Source organism: Panulirus ornatus, chromosome 12 (genome assembly GCF_036320965.1).
Source record: "Panulirus ornatus isolate Po-2019 chromosome 12, ASM3632096v1, whole genome shotgun sequence".
Taxonomy (NCBI): domain Eukaryota; kingdom Metazoa; phylum Arthropoda; class Malacostraca; order Decapoda; family Palinuridae; genus Panulirus; species Panulirus ornatus.
This window is the reverse complement of record NC_092235.1, coordinates 66,934,689-66,954,913: the sequence shown is the minus strand read 5'-3', so window position 1 is coordinate 66,954,913 and position 20,225 is coordinate 66,934,689. Positions and strand designations below refer to the sequence as shown.

The window sequence follows — 20,225 nt, the reverse complement described above, 5'->3', positions numbered from 1 at the left end:
GATTCAATCCACTGACAGCACGTCAACCCCGGTATACCACATCGATCCAATTCACTCTATTCCTTGCCCTCCTTTCACCCTCCTGCATGTTCAGGCCCCGATCACACAAAATCTTTTTCACTCCATCTTTCCACCTCCAATTTGGTCTCCCACTTCTCCTCGTTCCCTCCACCTCCGACACATATATCCTCTTGGTCAATCTTTCCTCACTCATTCTCTCCATGTGCCCAAACCATTTCAAAACACCCTCTTCTGCTCTCTCAACCACGCTCTTTTTATTTCCACACATCTCTCTTACCCTTACGTTACTTATTCGATCAAACCACCTCACACCACACATTGTCCTAAAACATCTCATTTCCAGCACATCCATCCTCCTGCGCACAACTCTATCCATAGCCCACGCCTCGCAACCATACAACATTGTTGGAACCACTATTCCTTCAAACATACCCATTTTTGCTTTCCGAGATAATGTTCTCGACTTCCACACATTCTTCAAGGCTCCCAGAATTTTCGCCCCCTCCCCCACCCTATGATCCACTTCCGCTTCCATGGTTCCATCCGCTGCCAGAGCCACTCCCAGATATCTAAAACACTTTACTTCCTCGAGTTTTTCTCCATTCAAACTTACCTCCCAATTGACTCCCAATATATATATATATATATATATATATATATATATATATATATATATATATATATATATATATATATATATATATATATATATATATATACACACACACATACACACGTTGACTAAAACCAGGGTCACTTGTGCCAAATACATCTTTGTTATTTCGTTATCCAGACAGTTCCATGGTATATGCTTCTCTAGATCCGTGTCTTGTGCAGTTTTCTTTTCGAATTTGACCCTTTGAACACATACTTACGACCCTTGACCGAGCACGACGGTACGGTCCTTGGGTATGATGTCCTGAGCCTGAGTCTGAGCCTTAAGGGTTGGGCCAAATGTTAGGCCGTCATACCCAGTGGTACCGGGGTCCATACCTAGTGGTGCCATCGTGGTGCAAGGGTCCATCCACCTCACCCACGTGTGCCTTACGTATGTGTTTATTGTGGTAGTGGCGCCACTGAAGGCTTTGGTGAAGGAGCGGTACCTGGACTGGCGGCAGAGGCTGACCACGCTGAACCTCACCTGTGCCGAGGTCACTGGCGATACAGACCACGATGACATCGCCGTCATCAGGAACTCCCAGGTCAGTCACTCAGTCACAGGTGTGTGTGTGTGTGTGTGTGTGTGTGTAATTATGTGTGCGGTACTGGTTGTCTTGAAATTTTTCTGCCGTCATACGGCTTCTTAACGTTATGTGAGGTGTCCACACACACACACACACACACACACACACACACACACACACACACACACACACACACATATATTCTTTTATACTATTCGCCATTTCCCACATTAGCGAGGTAGCGTTAAGAACAGAGGACTGGGCCTTTTAGGGAATATCCTCACCTGGCCCCCTTCTTTGTTCCTTCTTTTGGAAACAAAAAAAAAAAAAAAATTGAGAGGGGAGGATTTCCAGCCCCCCGCTCCCTTCCCTTTTAGTCGCCTTCTACGAAACGCAGGGAATACGTGGGAAGTATTCTTTCTCCCTTATCCCCAGGGATATATATATATATATATATTTAAATAAATATCTATCTTCGAAATGAAGAAGATGAAGTGAACAACAGTAAGAGAGAAGGAACCCTTCCGCCGCTTAGGTCTAGGAGGACTAAAAGGGGAGGGAGCGGGGGGCTGGAAATCCTCCCCTCTTTTTTTTTTTTTTTTAATTTTCCAAAAGAAGGAACAGAGAAGGGGTCAGGTGAGGACATTCCCTCAGAGGCCCAGTCCTCTGTTCTTAACGCTACATTGCTAACGCGGGAAGTGGCGAATAGTTTGAAAGAAAAGATATATATATATATATATATATATATATATATATATATATATATATATATATATATATATATATATATATATATATATGAGTTAATATTATTAAAACCAGGGCCATACCATGTTGAAAACACCGCTTCTCTTCCATCTTCACAGTTACATCACTCAGTTTAATCCTTTCATTGGATTTCTTTTTCACAAAAGGACCTTGAAAGCAACAAAACAGAACAGTGGTAGACACATGAACAAACACACACACACACACACACACACACACACACACACACACATACACAAACAACCAGAGAGACATACAGATACACGCATGGGTGCGCACCAACAGTTGCCGGGTCCTCAAGTCGAGGTGCTGCCTCCAGCCGAGTGTATCTGGCCAGGACTCTCGAGTGTTGCTTGTGTTGCAGGTGGTGTTGACGACGCCCGAGAAGTGGGACTCCCTCACCCGCCGCTGGAGGGACCACGCCTCCCTCATGCAGGCCGTCTCCCTCTTACTCATAGATGAGGTGAGACCCGCCTTCCTCACTAGTCTTCCTCTCCTGATGTACTTCATGAATTGTAATCAATTAGATGACTTACTATTCATGATAACTGTTTATAAGTAGATTTCTTCCTTCCTTTACTGTTTATTCTTACTGCTCTTGTGGGCGACGGAGAAGCAAAACCACAGTACACAAAAGGTCCAGAAACTGAGCCACAGTGATCTAAAGCTACGAGAAATTACATGGTAAGGGAAGTGTCCGCAGTTGGGAAAGTTAGGATACTTCTCGTGTACCTGAGGAAAAGTTAAGACAATTCTCAAGTATATGGGGGGCAAAACCAGGATACTTCTCCATACATATATATATATATATATATATATATATATATATATATATATATATATATATATATATATATAGGGTGGGGGAGGGGGCGAAAATTCTGGGAGCCTTGAAGAATGTGTGGAAGTCGAGAACATTATCTCGGAAAGCAAAAATGGGTATGTTTGAAGGAATAGTGGTTCCAACAATGTTGTATGGTTGCGAGGCGTGGGCTATGGATAGAGTTGTGCGCAGGAGGATGGATGTGCTGGAAATGAGATGTTTGAGGACAATGTGTGGTGTGAGGTGGTTTGATCGAGTGAGTAACGTAAGGGTAAGAGAGATGTGTGGAAATAAAAAGAGCGTGGTTGAGAGAGCAGAAGAGGGTGTTTTGAAGTGGTTTGGGCACATGGAGAGGATGAGTGAGGAAAGATTGACCAAGAGGATATATGTGCCGGAGGTGGAGGGAGCAAGGAGAAGAGGGAGACCAAATTGGAGGTGGAAAGATGGAGTGAAAAAGATTTTGTGTGATCGGGGCCTGAACATGCAGGAGGGTGAAAGGAGGGCAAGGAATAGAGTGAATTGGAGCGATGTGGTATACCGGGGTTGACGTGCTCTCAGTGGATTGAATCAAGGCATGTGAAGCGTCTGGGGTAAACCATGGAAAGCTGTGTAGGTATGTGTATTTGCGTGTGTGGACGTGTGTATATGCATGTGTATGGGGGGGGGGGGGTGGGGCCATTTCTTTCGTCTGTTTCCTTGCGCTACCTCGCAAACGCGGGAGACAGCGACAAAGTATAAAAAAAAAATATATATATATATATATATATATATATATATATATATATATATATATATATATATATATATGTATATATGTATATATATATATATATATATATATATATATATATATATATATATATATATATATATATATATATATATATATATATATATATATATGCAATTCTACAGAGAGTTCTGGATGTTGGTCTCGTCATCAGGTGCACGTGTTGAGTGACGAGGGTCGTGGACCCACCCTGGAGGCTGTCGTGTCACGCATGAAGACCATCCGGGCCACCAGACCCACGACCAGCAGCGACAACCACCACAACACACCTCGCCTCAGGTTAAGACCCTGTCCTCCTCCCCCTTGTTCTCAGTTATGCGTCACCTCGACGTTGGTAGTAGGTCCACAACAGGCTCAGCAGGTAGTCAGTCCATACCAGGCTCTACAGGTAGACAGTCACTCCATATCAAGCTCTATAGGTAGGCAGTCAGTCCATACCAGGCCCTGTAGGTAGGCCAGTCACTCCATATCAAGTTCTATAGGTAGGCAGTCAGTCCATACCAGGCTCTGTTAAGTAGGTAGTCAGTCCATTACGGGCTTGAGGAACAATATTTTGGTCAGTTTCTGCACACCAGTGGATTGGTCAAAAGTCTACATTAATTACCCTGTAATTGTTTGTTCTTAATCGTCACGTTCTTTACTAATGTATTTGTCGTTCCTGACAGGTTCGTTGCGGTGTCTGCTACCATCCCCAACGTGGAGGACGTGGCCGCCTGGCTCTCAGACGAAGAGGGTCCCGCTGTCTCCCACAGGTAAACCTCCTTAGTTTTGTAAGGTCATGTTGCTTGCGCCCTCTTGGAAACGACGGAACGACCCTTGACCTCGACCGAATGACCTTTAAGCAGGACATTGTGCTCGTGTATCATGACGATTCTACCGTTGGGTTTGAAGGTATGACCAATTGACCTGATCCCTGAAGGCCAGCGGTCATATCCGAGGGTCGTGTCGTCGTGCTCAGTGGTCTGCCCTGACCTGCTTACAGGTCAAGGCAGACCTGATGCAGTCTCGTGTACCTGTCACTTAATCGTTTGTCTTGTGCTCTATGTAAGGAATCCACCCTTCCTTCATTTTGGTGTTCACCTGTGCTTTATGTAATGAAGACATCCTTCCTTCAACTTGGTCTTCACCTTATTTCTTTCATTTCTTTTTTTGTTTTCAGATTCCTCATGTTGCATTGGATGGATGTGTTTATTATTTCCTCTGACTTCCTATTTCAAAGATTATCTTACGTAGCATCTTTGACTAGAACACACCATGTCATCAGTCACTAGCGTATTACTGGATTGTTTATAATGTTGGATGGGATGGCAGTCAACAGCTGATTGTCATGAGAGTCCCTGCTATACACAGGCTGGAGGAGAGTCTCCGGCCCGTCTCGCTGCGTCGGGTGGTGCTTGGTTACGATTGCCGCGAGTCTTGGACGGAGTTCCGGTTCGACATCTCGCTGACGTACCGGCTGCCTTCCGTCATCGCCACCTACAGCAATAACAAGCCTACCCTGGTGGGTCTCCCCTCCTGTACACTACCCATATTGTACCCCACCACTGGGAAGGTGCACTTTCGTGTAATGATCACATCATTGTGATCTTTTCCATATATATTTGTGTGTGTGTGTGTGTGTGTGTGTGTGTGTGTGTGTGTGTGTGTGTGTGTGTGTGTGTGTGACTTATCCATATAGTGGGATTCATCATTCTCTAGGTTGTTTAGTGACTGCAGTAAGTGAAGAACATTTCTTCGATAAATTCTTCCCACACTGACTCAAGGTTGATTCTCCTGTACCTTTCATGTGCCTAGTCCTTCACACCTGTCTTGTGGTTGACACCTCCACACCTGTCTTGTGGTTGACTCTTCTCTCCACCTGTCATGTGGTTGACTCTACACCTGTCATGTGGTTGACTCTTCTCTACACCTGTCATGTGGTTGACTCTACACCTGTCATGTGGTTGACTCTTCTCTACACCTGTCATGTGGTTGACTCTACACCTTTCGTGTGGTTGACTCTTCTCTACACCTGTCATGTGGTTGACTCTTCTCTACACCTTTCGTGTGGTTGACTCTTCTCTACACCTGTCATGTGGTTGACTCCTCTACACCTGTCATGTGGTTGGCTCTTCTCTCCACCTGTCATGTGGTTGACTCTTCTCTACACCTGTCATGTGGTTGACTCTTCTCTACACCTGTCATGTGGTTGACTCTTCTCTCCACCTGTCATGTGGTTGACTCTTCTCTACACCTGTCATGTGGTTGACTCTTCTCCACACCTGTCATGTGGTTGACTCTTCTCTACACCTGTCTTGTGGTTGACTCTTCTCTACACTTGTCTTTTGGGTGACTTCCCCCATACTTGAGCTGTGGCTGATGGTGGTTTGTGTGGCCGCCGCAGGTGTTCGTATCAACGAGGAAGGCGGCGCAGACGACGGCGCTGACGCTGATGCGGGAGGCCCGGCTGGTGCGAGATGCCAGCCACAGGCAGCTCCTCACCTCAGTCGGTAACGCCCTCAGGGACAACAAACTAAGAGGTACGTACCACCGCTGTAGGTTAGGTTGGTGCCCCGTGTGTGAGGTGATGGAAGGGAAAACCATCTCAGTGGTACCACAGTTCATTTTCTCCGGTTGTCTTATCTGAGTGTCACAGAGATACCTTATCACATCGTGGAGCCAATCTTGTGCACCACCTGATTTGAAGTACGGCAAAAGATTTTTTCTCAGAGCGACTGTCTTCCTCCCCATCACTGTTCGTCTGCACTCCCTGGGAATCGCAAGGCTAAATGGTTTATTTGATAGATGGATAATTATCGAAGCTGAATGAACTTGCATAGATCTGCCTTTTCGCTGGAGATGGTTCAATAATCTTCATTACGTATATTTGTTGAACGATTCTGTTTTCTCCCGTAGGAAATTTGTAATCATAAGTCGTCATTTACGTAATTTTACACAATATAATCATGGGATTCATACAAATGCTGATCTTTGAATAACCTTAGAGGTATCTTTTCTAATATATTACATTGCATTATGTATCTCTTCTGATTCATTATTTTACAACACTGTAAATTCATTGTTTTGAAATGTTTTGTGATATTTTGGTGCTGGCTTCTTTCTTTCAAAACAGCCTTCTCAGAACCATGAAACGTTGCCGTTCTTATCATGTGTTTATTGTCTTAGGTTATAGGAGGCAATCCAACAAATTGATAACTGAAATACATGAACCTTTTGTGCTTGTCGGTACGACCCTCTGGTGTGATGATGTGACCTCTGACATGACTTATGAGGGTCAAGTGAGGGGCCTGGCCGTTACTTCCAAGGGTCGTGCAGTCTTGCTCGAGGGACATACAGGTGCGTCTTGCTCAGTAATGCCATATTTGGTTTCAGAGTGTGTGTTGTGTGGCGTGGGTTACCACCACGCGGGGCTGGACGCCACAGACCGCCACCAAGTTGAGGAACTCTTCGTGGCCGGCCAGCTGCCCGTCCTCGTCGCCACCAGCACCCTCGGTCAGTACATGTTAGCATATGTATATATTCATGCTTGCCTTCATACATTCCTGGCGCTACCCCCGCCCACAGGAAAGAGCATCTCTTGCTTGAGCTCACACAGCGAGTGAGAAAGTCGTCTTGGTACTGGCATAGATAAGTGGATTTAAGAAATAAGAATACTGTATTATAAAGATAACGACATTACTATCCTATTGGAATTTGATATTGTGATTTTCAATTTGCACGTTCTTGTATGGGGATGTTGGCTAATCAACCAGCTACTTATGGAGAAGATTTTGATTAAATGAATTGACATTTAGATTAATGAATACCTTTATGACAGGTGATATAAAGGTGATCCAGTGTGTAATGGGGAGCTCTAAATGTTATATCATAGTGCAAGTTCGAGTTGAATCTATGTCGTGTCCTGAACCCAACTGTCTTAAGTTCCATTATGTTGGACAGCCATGGGGGTGAACCTGCCAGCTCACCTGGTGGTGATCAAGTCGACGGCACAGTATGTGGGTGGGGCCTACACGGAGTACTCCACCACCCAGCTCCTGCAGATGATGGGCCGTGCAGGGAGACCCCAGTTCGACGACCACGCCACCGCCGTCATCATGACCAAAAACCAGCTCAAGGTGAGGCCCAACCACTTCTCTTATTATCTTTGATAAAAAGTATGTAAGATAAGAGACTGTGGGTACACCATCTCTTTGGTGTAACGGTTATCGTTCCTGACCGTAATGCACTCGCTGGCTGGCCAGGGTTCGAATCCTGTTTGCGGCAGTCGGTCCACAGTCAATCCAGCTGTTCATCCACCCCTAGGGGTTGGTAAATAAAATGGGCACCTGACTCAGCTTAGGGTACATTATATATATATATATATATATATATATATATATATATATATATATATATATATATATATATATATATAGAGAGAGAGAGAGAGAGAGAGAGAGAGAGAGAGAGAGAGAGAGAGAGAGAGAGAGAATAATAAGATGGCCTTGTTTATGTCTCAGCTAACAAAAAAAAAAAATGATATATACTAGTGGAGAGAATAGGAGTCCATGTGCTGTTGGCGACAGTAAACATGTGAGAGAGACTTTCGATTCAGTGGTTTTGGTCTGTTTTATTTACTTATGGAAGGAAGTGAGAGAAGGAAACTTGACGGAGGGGAGTTAGTGTAGTCACTTAAGGAGATTATCACCTAAAGTATCAGGAAAGAAAAAAAAGAAATTTGGGAATGATTTTGTACTGTTTTCATTTCTTTCAAGCGAAGTTTCCAGGACAGTGTCCAGGCAGTGTGAGGAGTAAGAGACTGTAAGAGGGGACACGGATAGGATAAGATCATGCCTGGGGCCCACTCTGGGGATCTCGCTGTCATAACTACTTAACTGAGGGGAAGAGAATCCTACTTTGGGGTGTGCTAAGGGAACCGACCATCATACAAGGAGCGGTTCTGCCGTGTAAAGTCATGATTGTGATTTCGTGCAGATTTGATATATTTAAGTTGGGTGTGTTGTCACAGTGTGCGAGCTACCCTTTATATTTGCTTTCCTCATTTATCACAATGACAGGATCACTATCTAAAAAGTTGGCATGGAGTGTCACTGACACTGATAAGCTACAAATGACAACCAGAGAGAGTTTAAACATGAAATGTAATCACGTAGCAAGATTTCACTATGTTTATAACTAATACTTTTTTACGGTTTCCTGATATGTATAAACTAAAATTGTTTACTTCGATTCAGACTATGATGTGTATTTAGAAAAATAGGTTCAATTGTGTATTTCGCTTTATTGGGGAGTTCCCTCTTCACATATTTTGCATTAGGAGTTATTATCTGAAGTTACTTTTCTTTATATATGGTGATTCAAGACCCCAAGAATACTTTTGAATATCGTGTATAAGTACACGTTACTTCATATCCTGTCTTTTGTTCTGCTGTTATGAAATACAGTATTGGTCTCCTCATGCACCAACGACCTTATGGATAGCAGACCCGAACTGATATTCCTTGTCACCGTCAGGTGGTGAGGGGGTTGGAGGAACGTGAGAGTGTGGTGAGTGAGGGTAGTCATGCTAAGATCAGACGAGGATTTGCACCTTCATCTGCAGAGGGATATTTGAGGAATATTTGACCATAAAGTTTTTGGAAGCTTTGTTTGGAGTTGAATTGTTTTATTTCGCTGCTCTGCAGACTTGAACAGGATTTGACCATTTGTACATACCGGAAGGTTTAGTAATTTTGGGTTTAAAGACCATTGCATTTCACTATTTATTTTATTGTATTTTTAATATAAATCATTGCAAGTTATACATATTTGTCACAGTTGATACAGAAACTTTATAGTAAATAGGTTGAATATACTGGAAGTTACATGGAAATGTATGAATTTCGTTAAGATAAAGCTGTGAGCCTGAGGGCAGAGGGCATTAGAGAAGACAGGCTGGGAACTGTGAAGTCTTGATAACCATGAGGTGAGAGCCCCAGTCCTCCAGCAGCAGATGCACGCCATCAGGGCACTCGCCAGGGGCGCTACCGCTGCGGCAGGAGACCGCTGGAGGAGCGTCGGTGGTGGGAGAGTCTGTTGTCCTCCGTGGGGGTCATGACGGGCGCCTTACCTCCTGCCGAAGTAAGAGGTGCCCCAATTGGGGTTGTAGTTGTCTTCGAAGGTGATGGTGGGGACGAAGCCAGACTCCCCCTCCACGTAGTACGTGACCTTCATGAGGCGGTTGTCGGGGAGCCAGACGTGGTACGAGCCGTCCACTCGGCCGTTGTCTGCCCTCTCCTGCTGCCCGTAGAAGTTCTGGTACTCTTCGTTGTTTACCTCCCACTGGAAGTCGTACTGTACCACCACCACCACAACGACAACAACGACATATGTAATAATGGTGACATACATACAGAATGGTTATGTAATTCGTAATTTAAGGTACAGAATCAGGGCTGATTCATACTTCAGGAATTGTGTTTAATATCATATATATTGTACTTGAGGTAGATAACACGGAGAAACGTCTTATGAGCTATTGGCTGTTGTTCTGTTTTTTTAGAGTTTGGTCAAGAAGAACTAGAGATAAACTGATGATGTAAAACTATGTCGATGATGGTCTTACGTTCATGGGGACCTGTGGTTGGGGCTGGAGCTGCTTGCCTTGGCCACTTCGGGCGCCGTAGCTCTGCGGCAGGGCCAGCGCCCCTCCCGCCAACACGCCCACCAACATCAACACGCGGCCGTACATCTCTGCGGATAACACACGTGCTTTAGTTACTTACCCCCTGCAGTGTACCTGGCCCAGAACCTCTAGTTGTTTCGTCCGTTACTCTTGCTGTTAAATTACCTGAGGCTCACTGTTCACTGCCCGCGTTGACCAGCTCACAGTGCCTTTTGCCGTCCCCAGCACCTACAACCGGTTTCTTTCACATCTACCATGTCTTTTTATCCCTTCACTAGTCTTAGACGGTCAACCTCCCTGCTTGTCTTTCACATACAGTGCCTTCTTGCATCACTGACCTTGCACTCGTCTTTTTCTCTCATATTTATACTAACAAATTATTATTTACAACCGAGTTGTTATTATTAAAGATTTGCCAGGTTAAAATGGTTCTATTTTCAAGTTATCACTACTGAGAACCTAAAATCATTCCCTCTCACGTAATGAAGGGTTGGTCATCAGATTACTTCAACTTCCAAACGCGCTCGTTTAAGACACTTGTCTTAGTATCTTAACATCTTACCAACCCTTCTGGTTAACAATATGTGACCATATACTCATCTGCGGTAAAGTATTATGAAAGTCACCCTCAAGCACGTTTTTCAGCCTTGCCCATTCTGCATCACCTACTATGAAACGTATTTTTACTGAAGTGGAGAACGATTAATTAACAAAAAGACTTGTTCCCATGACACGCTCGAGTTTTGCTAAGTTTATTCTGTAGACGCAGGCATTAATTACACTTAGGATAAAGTCGCATGAAATACGGGTAAGATATCGCATGTAATTCAAAACTTACGTCACCGATAATTAGTAATTAACAGTTATCGTGGAAGCCAGTCACGATTCTTAGAACTAAACCTGAGATGTTAGATGAACTTGAAACTGTTAGCTAACAAAACAGAAAATGGCAATGTGATGGGCTGTAAGTGTTACCGAATCAGGGAATGTTACAGCGTCACACGCTTGCAGGTAAGGGTTATGAAAATACGTAACGCATTTTAGGTGAGGCCGTGTCTTCTACTGTCCAATACATCGCACCCAAGTAACACCTGCGGTGGCCACTCATCCAGCTGACACTTGCAGGACAACGATGCTGGAACCCTCAGGCCAACACAACTTCCTAGTGCTCGCTCCCCACCCGATCATACGGATGGTGTTCACGGTGTCAAGAGCACCGGTGTTTACCTGTGGTTGCCTGGACAATGGCACACAACTGGGGCTGGCTGCCTAAGTCCTAGAGCCAGCTGCTTATATACGGTTCCCCCAGCTGACGTCACGACCAGCTAGATCCCACCACGAATCGCAGTGCGGCGATGCTAACGAGGGGCGTGGTCTCCTGCCGCATCCGGGTCAACTCCAGCCAATGAGGGAACACTGGAAGACTCATCTTCACGACGATAACCAATGGTTTGCCGAGCCTTAAGGCTGTATAACCTCCCGCCTTCATACATCTGGACGCATCATCTTCGGACCAGCAGCATCATCTTTCTTAGTCCAATCTTGACTTCATCCTCTCGTAGAACAGTTCCTTAGGGTTTCATTTGCGATTCCAGGATCTGGTGATCCATAGCCACGCCTCACGACCACAGTTGCCGTCATGGGCTGAAGTTCCGGCAGGCAGGGTTTAATGGCGCTCTGTTGTGTAGCTTACGTAATTGTGGGAAAACGTGAGGACAACATTTGGGTGTGAGGTTTGTGTACTCACCAGGAACAATGCGGGGGAGTGTGTCAAAACACCCAGAGCTGGTGGAGTCATGAGCAATTGCAAAAGTTATATTAATGGCCTCAATTCTTTCTTAAGTCATTGGCAGGTTGGTGTAGATTCTCACTGATTAGCAGGACAGTGTGTAAAGTGGAATCGTCAGGGTTCGAGTGATTTAGGGTTAGAAACAGAAGATGGATCATTTATTGAGAGTAGAAAGCGTGTAGGGAATGACAACTCTAGGGTGTGTACGGTGTTGGCGTTATCATCATCTTCAGTGCGACAGTACGACCCGTGGGTGTGTTGGCCCGTCTACCATAACTACATCGTACCGTCTTGTGTTATATTCAAGTAATTTGGTTTCGATATATCCGACATAAACGACTTATGTCAGTGTTTCATGTATAATGCAACTGTCACAGACACCGAACTTCGCTTGGTAAGCGTATATATATATATATATATATATATATATATATATATATATATATATATATATATATATATATATATATATATATATATATATATATCCAACTCTATCCATATCCATATGGATAGAGTTGTGCGCAAGAGGATGGATGTGCTGGAAATGAGATGTTTGAGGACAATGTGTGGTGTGAGGTGGTTTGATCGAGTAAGTAACGTAAGGGTAAGAGAGATGTGTGGAAATAAAAAGAGCGTGGTTGAGAGAGCAGAAGAGGGTGTTTTGAAATGGTTTGGGCACATGGAGAGAATGAGTGAGGAAAGATTGACCAAGAGGATATATGTGTCGGAGGTGGAGGGAACGAGGAGAAGTGGGAGACCAAATTGGAGGTGGAAAGATGGAGTGAAAAAGATTTTGTGTGATCGGGGCCTGAACATGCAGGAGGGTGAAAGGAGGGCAAGGAATAGAGTGAATTGGATCGATGTGGTATACCGGGGTTGACGTGCTGTCAGTGGATTGAATCAGGGCATGTGAAGCGTCTGGGGTAAACCATGGAAAGATGTGTAGGTATGTATATTTGCGTGTGTGGACGTATGTATATACATGTGTATGGGGGTGGGTTGGGCCATTTCTTTCGTCTGTTTCCTTGCGCTACCTCGCAAACGCGGGAGACAGCGACAAAGCAAAAAAAAAAGAAAAAAAAAAAATATATATATATATATATATATATATATATATATGCGGTTAAATGTGTCAAGAAAGGAGGTGACAGTTATATTGTTTGGTTAGTCAGACTATTCAACAATTGTATGTCCTAAGGTATGTTGCCTGAGGACTGGCAGAATGCATGTTTAGTGCCTTTATGTAAAGGCAAGGGGACTATATGAACGCTCGATTTACGGAAATATAACAGTCAAAGTATACGTGATAAGGTGTAAATGGGGGTGATGGTGTGAAAGGGTGATGGCATGCACAGACCCACGAGTGAGAAGTCCCCTTTGGCGAGGCCATGTCATTAAGAGTAAAGTCTAGTCAAAGAAGTTCTCATTACAGAGGAATCTACATTTCCCTGCTACCGGAAGCTGCAGGGGCTTTTAAAAAGGTTGTAGTTAACACCAGGACTCTTTCATAGACTCTGGTCTTGGGGTACTTATAAAGAAAATAAACACACACACATACATACTTTAGGTTACTTGTAGATAATAGTTTTGGATCTGTAATGGTTAATTAACTTTAAAGATTATCCAGGGATAATGGTAGCGCATTACGTGGAGCCATAGTCACGCCGGGCATATCCGGTGTTGTTTAGACGTGGAGGCGACCTTGGTGTATTACCCTTGACTGGAGGATCTTCCTCAGTCTACGTCGTACTCCCGAGGACGTGACACGAGCGGCGCCCTGGCCCACCCACCCAGCCACGACTGTGGAGTAAACCCTTGATCGAGGCGGTAGTTCGCTTTGCTATGGTGCCTTGGCTCTGGCCACAGGTCACTCCATCGTACTCAAAGGTAGTGAAGTCGTGTTCGGGGGTCGTCGCGTTGTCGTGAGAGTCGTTCCGTCGTGCAGAAGGGGCTAAGATTTACGTATACTCAGGGCAGCACCTGCTTCCTCGGTGTGGATGCCTCAGCCTGTGATGTATTATAGTCTTCCTCATGTAGCTTTATCTTGATGTAGCCGACTTCTCGTCCTCGCTATCTCGTCTTTATCTTAATGGATCAGGAATTTAGGATACTATTACTGTCCCTCAGCAAATACCATGCCGTACACCAACCAGGTCTTCTGTTATCTGTCCTCTCCAGACGGTGTAGTTGTCGACACCGTAGAGCCTACTCTCTCTCTCTCTCTCTCTCTCTCTCTCTCTCTCTCTCTCTCTCTCTCTCTCTCTCTCTCTCTCTCTCTCTCTCTCTCTCTTCGTAGCTGTTTGTGTACTTATCGATCTCTTTGTTGGTTGAGATAGAGTTTACGTTGAATTTTCAGCGATGCAACGTCAGAGGTCAATTACTTCCGGTGTGTGTGAGTGTGCGTCATCATTACTGAGAGGTGGCGGATGAACGCAGGGCCCGTGCAGGAGGTCATCTTCGTCAGGCTATTCTTCCAACGCTCACTTCACTCTCCTTCCTCTGGGGACTGAACCTTTGTCGCTGTGGTTCGTCCGCTTGGCTCACGTGCTCACAAAAATTATTGTATGATCCCTGCATTACATAGAGATTTGCATCAGTTAACTTGACACATTAAATCCTACTTGTAACCGAGCTTGTTAGGCATCACATATCAAGGCCATATATTTTTCTTAAATACAAACAAACTCATTTTGTGGCCGAAGAGAGACAGATGTGGCATAAGCCTCACACACACAGATTCTCAGCACGCGTTATCCGCGTGTGAAGATCGACCACGTCCGCCGCCGGCGACGCGGCATCCGGTGCTTTTTCCCTGGGTTGAAGCGGCTCGCCCAGAAGGAGGCCAGTACGTACGACCATCAGTCCTGTGATGATGGATGTTCGTGCACGCCCTCCAGCAGGGGAGGAAGAACGCCACTCTCTGGCTGGGTGGACGCTCGTGATTCCCTGCTCTTAAGTAGTGTGATCCTTTACGCTCGTCAGATTGGCTGTAATTATGTAGACAGGAATTTGTTTCCAATTGGTGCTGACGTCGTGGATGCTGTCCCAGTAGTGGCTCAGACACAGGTGCAATTTATACTCTCCACTTTAGACTGTAGTCATTATTGTTGTACACAAACAGAACCTTCATGATTTGTGCTACGACTGCTTCAAGGACAGTTAACATACATACAGGAGTACTGTAGACAAGGGAGTCAGTATACACACCGGAGTACTGTAGACAAGGGAAGTCAGTATACATATAGGGGTACTGTAGACAAGGGGAGTCAGCATACATACAAGAGTATTGTCGACAAGGGGAGTCAGAATACATACAGGAGTGTATTATTCATGGCTACCGTGGTAGTGGAGTTAGAAGATCAAGATGGTAACGCTCCTACCTATCCTAACCGGAGAAGTTATGGACGTCCTGTAATAATCTAGTTAAAGACACTGACTGACATGGATAGACAGCCATGGTAAAAAAGCAGACAGGTGACATTGTGAGCCGGCAGACAGGTGACAGTGTGAGTGAAGGGTAACATTAATCACAGACAAAGGGACGAACGATAAGCATTACGGACCCCAGGAAGCTTCTATGTGTCGGCAGACATCCGCTCGGTAGTGACCTTGTAGAGGGTAACTCACAGGGAAGATGTTTCCTCCCCAACCTCACCACTCGACCTGGTGAAGAGACGTCAACGCCAAGTTACCTGCAGTTGTAGGGGAAATAAATGTTACACGTAATCCCCTATTTGTATTGCGCGGAGAGGGAGATTTGCTCTCGTGGTTGCACCATCTCCTGAACTTTCTCTGTATTCTCATAATACAACTTTGAAGACATTCTTTTGTATGCATTTAGTCTTCTCATTTGCTTCATTCCAATCATCCGCTATTCTTGGATGATAAAGGAATTCCTGACATCTTTTCTCAAGTTTCTTGCTAAATTTCGTATTTTGTCCTGAGGTTGTATCCCTACGTCTGTCGATGAGCTGTTCACTGCTTACGTCATCAGTCTGGTTTATAACATAGGGTTGTGATCACGTCACCTCTCATTTTACAAGAGCGGGAAGCCCTCATTTATCCAATCTCTGCTTCCTTAGGTGCGTTGACCGAACCTGAGAAGCATACTTTAGATTTGGCCTTTCGTGGAGTGTAAATAGCTTGCTAAGTATTTCCTTCTCCATTAACTTGAATGCCTTTCTAATATTTTCCAGGAGACAATATATATATATATATATATATATATATATATATATATATATATATATATATATATATATATATATATATACATATATATATATATATATTACATATATATATATATATATATATATATATATATATATATATATATATATATATATATATATATATATATATATATATATATATATATATATATATATATATATATATTACTGACACAAAGAAAATTTCATGCTGTTATTTATAAGCTGAGATATATGATATATTGCCAGAAGTTTAGCGAGGCAGTAGAGATGTTGATGGCGGTTGTCTGCGCTGGCAAATTAAGTTTTAAGTAAGCGCACTTGACCCGTGTATGATGTACACTTCAGTCTGGGTAGTGCTGGCAGGGCTGTATACCCAGGACTGTGACCGAGAGGCTTATATACATGAATCAGTGTACAAGATGAAATCTCTCATTCTGACGGACACTAGATCTTCGTTGTGGGATGTATGTTGGGGCCCCTGATTGGGTCAGTGCTACAGGATGTGTGGGGTTAATATTAGGAGCGGAAGACTTGTGTTAATGGAGAGAGGCAGCCACCCGTGGCTAGCGGGAGAGTTGGTAGACTGGGCCGGGGGGCCGGGAAGAATGGGAAGCGCGAGGAATTGGCAGCGGCGATGTCTGGAAGTTGGGCATGCTAGAAATCGCCGAGACACTACACTGTAAATTCCTTCACCAGCGTCATGTCACGATAGTCATAAACTCTCTAACTTCAATGGGATTCCCAGGAAGAAGAGAGATCCCAGAGGCAGCGTCTCGTGTCACGTGTTTTAGTCATGATCTTCACTGCAGACAGTGAGCCCTCAGGTGGGGAATATGATCGTGGACATCTGTTACGCTGACAACGACGCCGCACAAGAAGCATTCATCTGGAGCAGACCGCCTGAAGACGCTAACCTCGTGAGAACGGACGCTTCCAGACCCATCAGTCATGGAAGAGGCTGGAAAGGGAAAGAAACATAAAAATAGGCCCAGCTGTGGCATGAGAGTGAAGCCATGCGACAGTTCGCGAGTTAAAGGATAAGAGTGAACAACGCTAGAGGGGTTGTAAAGAACCAGACCTCACACTAAGAACACGAGGCTTCCTTATATATGAAACAAATAAAAGATGAGCGTAGGAAAAGCTACACGCCATCCTCAAGCTACACCACCTTCACGCTACATTCTACCCCAACGCTACACGCTATCCTCACCCCACTCTCCACCTTCACGCTACATTCCAGCCTCACGCTACACCTCCACGCTGCATTGTACCCCCCATGCTACACGCTATCCTAACCCTCACCACTAACGCCATCCTCATCCAATATGTCACCCTCACGCTGCACGTCATCATCACTATGCGTTACTTCCACGCTCGATCTTCGTAGGCTCGCTGCTTCAGGAAGAGTTTGGCTGCTGGTCCCAGGACGCTGATGGAAGGGCGGTACCTCATTGCTCCCGACACTACCAATTTATCCTCAGTCCTGGAATATTCACCTCAGGAAGAGAGTCATTACACTTTTTTTTTTTTTACTTTTAGTATTATCTCCAACTGCTCTCATTCACGTTGAGCAATTTCATTTTTATAATCCAAGTTCTGTGTTTTATCCACGAGAGTCGAAAGGTTGGGGAACCACTTTCTCCATCAGTCTGTTGTATTTCTGTGCGTGGACATCTTTCCTCCGCATTTCCACCGTACAGGCTGGGCATAGAACGTGTTGGTCAGTGTACCTCAGACTCCCACAGAAAAGGTGATAACGAAAGGTCTCGTCTGTCACAAATTAGTTTATTCATAGACCTCTCCTCAGAGGTGACATTTCTCTTGCTACACAAGGATCCGAGGTCTGCCTCAAGTATTGTCTTTTCTGAAGACCGTTTAAAAATATGTTTGGAAATGAAGACCATCATTACTTTCTATTTATGAAGGATAAATTTTTTCTTGAATACAACTATCATTTCTTTTCGTCCTTATTTTTCATAGCCAGTGATATCTTGAAAGCCGCTCATTATTTTGCCTTTCATCACGATGAAATGGGACCTGATGTGTGAATACTGTAATGTACCTCGGCTAATTAGTCATGGTATTAATCTAGGAGGGCAAGGAATGGAGTGAATTGGAGCGATGTGGTATACCGGGGTTGACGTGCTGTCAGTGGATTGAATCAAGGCATGTGAAGCGTCTGGGGTAAACCATGGAAAGCTGTGTAGGTATGTATATTTGCGTGTGTGGACGTATGTATATACATGTGTATGGGGGGGGGGGGGGGTTGGGCCATTTCTTTCGTCTGTTTCCTTGCGCTACCTCGCAAACGCGGGAGACAGCGACAAAGTATAATAAAATAAAAAATATTAATCTAGGAATAATTGCAATTGTTAACGTTTCCTAATTACTCATTACTTTGCGTTCCATTTAAGAGATTTATAACACAAGACAATAAAGCCTTTCATTGCATTATTTCCCAGTTTGCATAGTATTATTAATTGCCCTTGTCTGTTACGCTGATTTTCGGCATTTTTTTTTCCTCAGAATTTAAACTTTTTAAATTTCATTCGTAGGTTTCGACCGATACGACTGAAAAACGATTTAAGGAACGAGTCATACATGTCACCTTACTGGTCGTGTCACCAAACCCTTGAATAAGGAAATAATAGTGATCATTTGGCCCCTGTCATTCCAGGGGAGTATCTCGTGAGAGACCCTTCCTTCCTTATGTTATTTTGCAGCTTTGAAATTATTTTTTTTAATAAATTAGATTTTCTATATGTTATTAGTCATGCGTGATATATAGATGTTCTAGTTCACTTAGTTTGTTACTATGTTCACTCTAGAAAATATTATAGAAGTAGACAGCTTCTGATTTTCCCTTCCTCGCCATTCCTGGGTTCTGTTTTAGAGGATCATGTTTTACGGTCTGTGGTTATCATTCCTTTGTTGTAAGTCAGTTTTAGCCTTTATTTGTTAGTTTTTCTGAACTTAGATTGCCTTATAAATCTGGCAAGGGTGCACTTCATTATGTTGTGAAAAAATATATGAAATATTAATGTTGAATTGAAGCTTCCGCTGCGTACTTTTTTTGTTCTCGCACAAAATCGCAGTTCCGGAATGATAGGGTAAAATTACCCACGCCATACAACTACCCCAGCATTACGTACGAGGCACCAGCGTGCGAGCTACTGCCGTTCCTTCTTGTCCACCAGGTCCTACGACTGATGAGGAGGTTCCTCTCCTTCCATACTGGCCAAGGGCACATCACAGTGACAGTGTACACCTGGTGAAGTCTTCGAGGGTCTTCACACACACACACACACACACACACACACACACACACTGCCCGGCGGGGCCCAGGCTGTTTATGTGGTCATAGGGTTATGTTCAACACCTGCTGAAGAGGTTAAATGTTTTCTGGTTGGTGGTTATAACTTAACGTTGACGGCTTTCGTGACCCGGACAGCTGATAGGCCTAAAGACCAACTAACCCATTAATGTCTGCTTGTGTATTACCAAGACACAAGGGTCATTATCATTAGGCCTGGGGGAGGAGGACCAGTGCTCAGTCTTCCCATACTATTTTCCAAACTTGTATCCCCGGGATGAGAGGAGTTTGGACCCCTTTTATTGGCCCTTCAGCTCTAGGCTTAGCCCATGATGCCACCAGTCTAGAAATCTGAGTTCAACCTTCTTTCTTCCCTCACAAGTTTGTTTACTAGTTGTTAAATGCACATGAAGCCATTTTTCCCCCACGTTTTGATTCCATCTTTCGCGACCTCTACCTCCTATTGCTTCCCTTCATCACGAATTTCAGTGTAAAATCTTCCTCCGTGTTGTTATTCACCATCCCTCGGTCGACGGCTCACGTTAACCCATTAAGTGTATTGCTCAGACAATTAGATTCTACTAACATTACTCACCTTCCGCTTCAGTTCCTCTTTCGATCATTTTCCTCTCGTTTCCAGTCGCCTCTTTATC

At 44.2% G+C, this 20,225-nt stretch overlaps 2 protein-coding genes across 2 annotated transcripts in view; one reads left to right on the top strand and one right to left on the bottom strand.

The window, feature by feature from the left end:
* Positions 1-20,225, top strand: part of LOC139752267 (uncharacterized) — a 91,673-nt gene that overhangs the window by 9,680 nt on the left and 61,768 nt on the right. The window contains exons 5-12 of the mRNA XM_071668299.1: positions 1,090-1,223; positions 2,338-2,436; positions 3,741-3,865; positions 4,252-4,338; positions 4,937-5,087; positions 5,970-6,105; positions 6,959-7,078; positions 7,526-7,701. Of these exons, the coding sequence (XP_071524400.1) occupies positions 1,090-1,223; positions 2,338-2,436; positions 3,741-3,865; positions 4,252-4,338; positions 4,937-5,087; positions 5,970-6,105; positions 6,959-7,078; positions 7,526-7,701 (1,028 nt within the window). The remainder of the gene's footprint in view (positions 1-1,089; positions 1,224-2,337; positions 2,437-3,740; positions 3,866-4,251; positions 4,339-4,936; positions 5,088-5,969; positions 6,106-6,958; positions 7,079-7,525; positions 7,702-20,225) is intronic.
* On the bottom strand, positions 9,335-11,555 carry LOC139752161 (uncharacterized). Its single transcript, XM_071668102.1, has 3 exons — positions 11,478-11,555; positions 10,191-10,318; positions 9,335-9,919 (listed from the first exon to the last, which is right to left on the bottom strand). Exons 2-3 carry the CDS (start codon positions 10,314-10,316, stop codon positions 9,692-9,694), a joined length of 354 nt encoding a protein of 117 aa, XP_071524203.1. The 5' UTR covers positions 10,317-10,318; positions 11,478-11,555; the 3' UTR covers positions 9,335-9,691.

What these genes read in the sequence shown, in the direction of transcription:
- LOC139752161 (XM_071668102.1), bottom strand. Translation starts at nt 10,316, where the DNA reads ATGTACGGCCGCGTGTTGATGTTGGTGGGCGTGTTGGCGGGAGGGGCG. An exon ending in AACCACAGGTCCCCATGAAC is followed by an intron (nt 9,920 to 10,190) that starts GTAAGACCATCA and finishes GTGGTGGTACAG; the next exon opens with TACGACTTCCAGTGGGAGGT.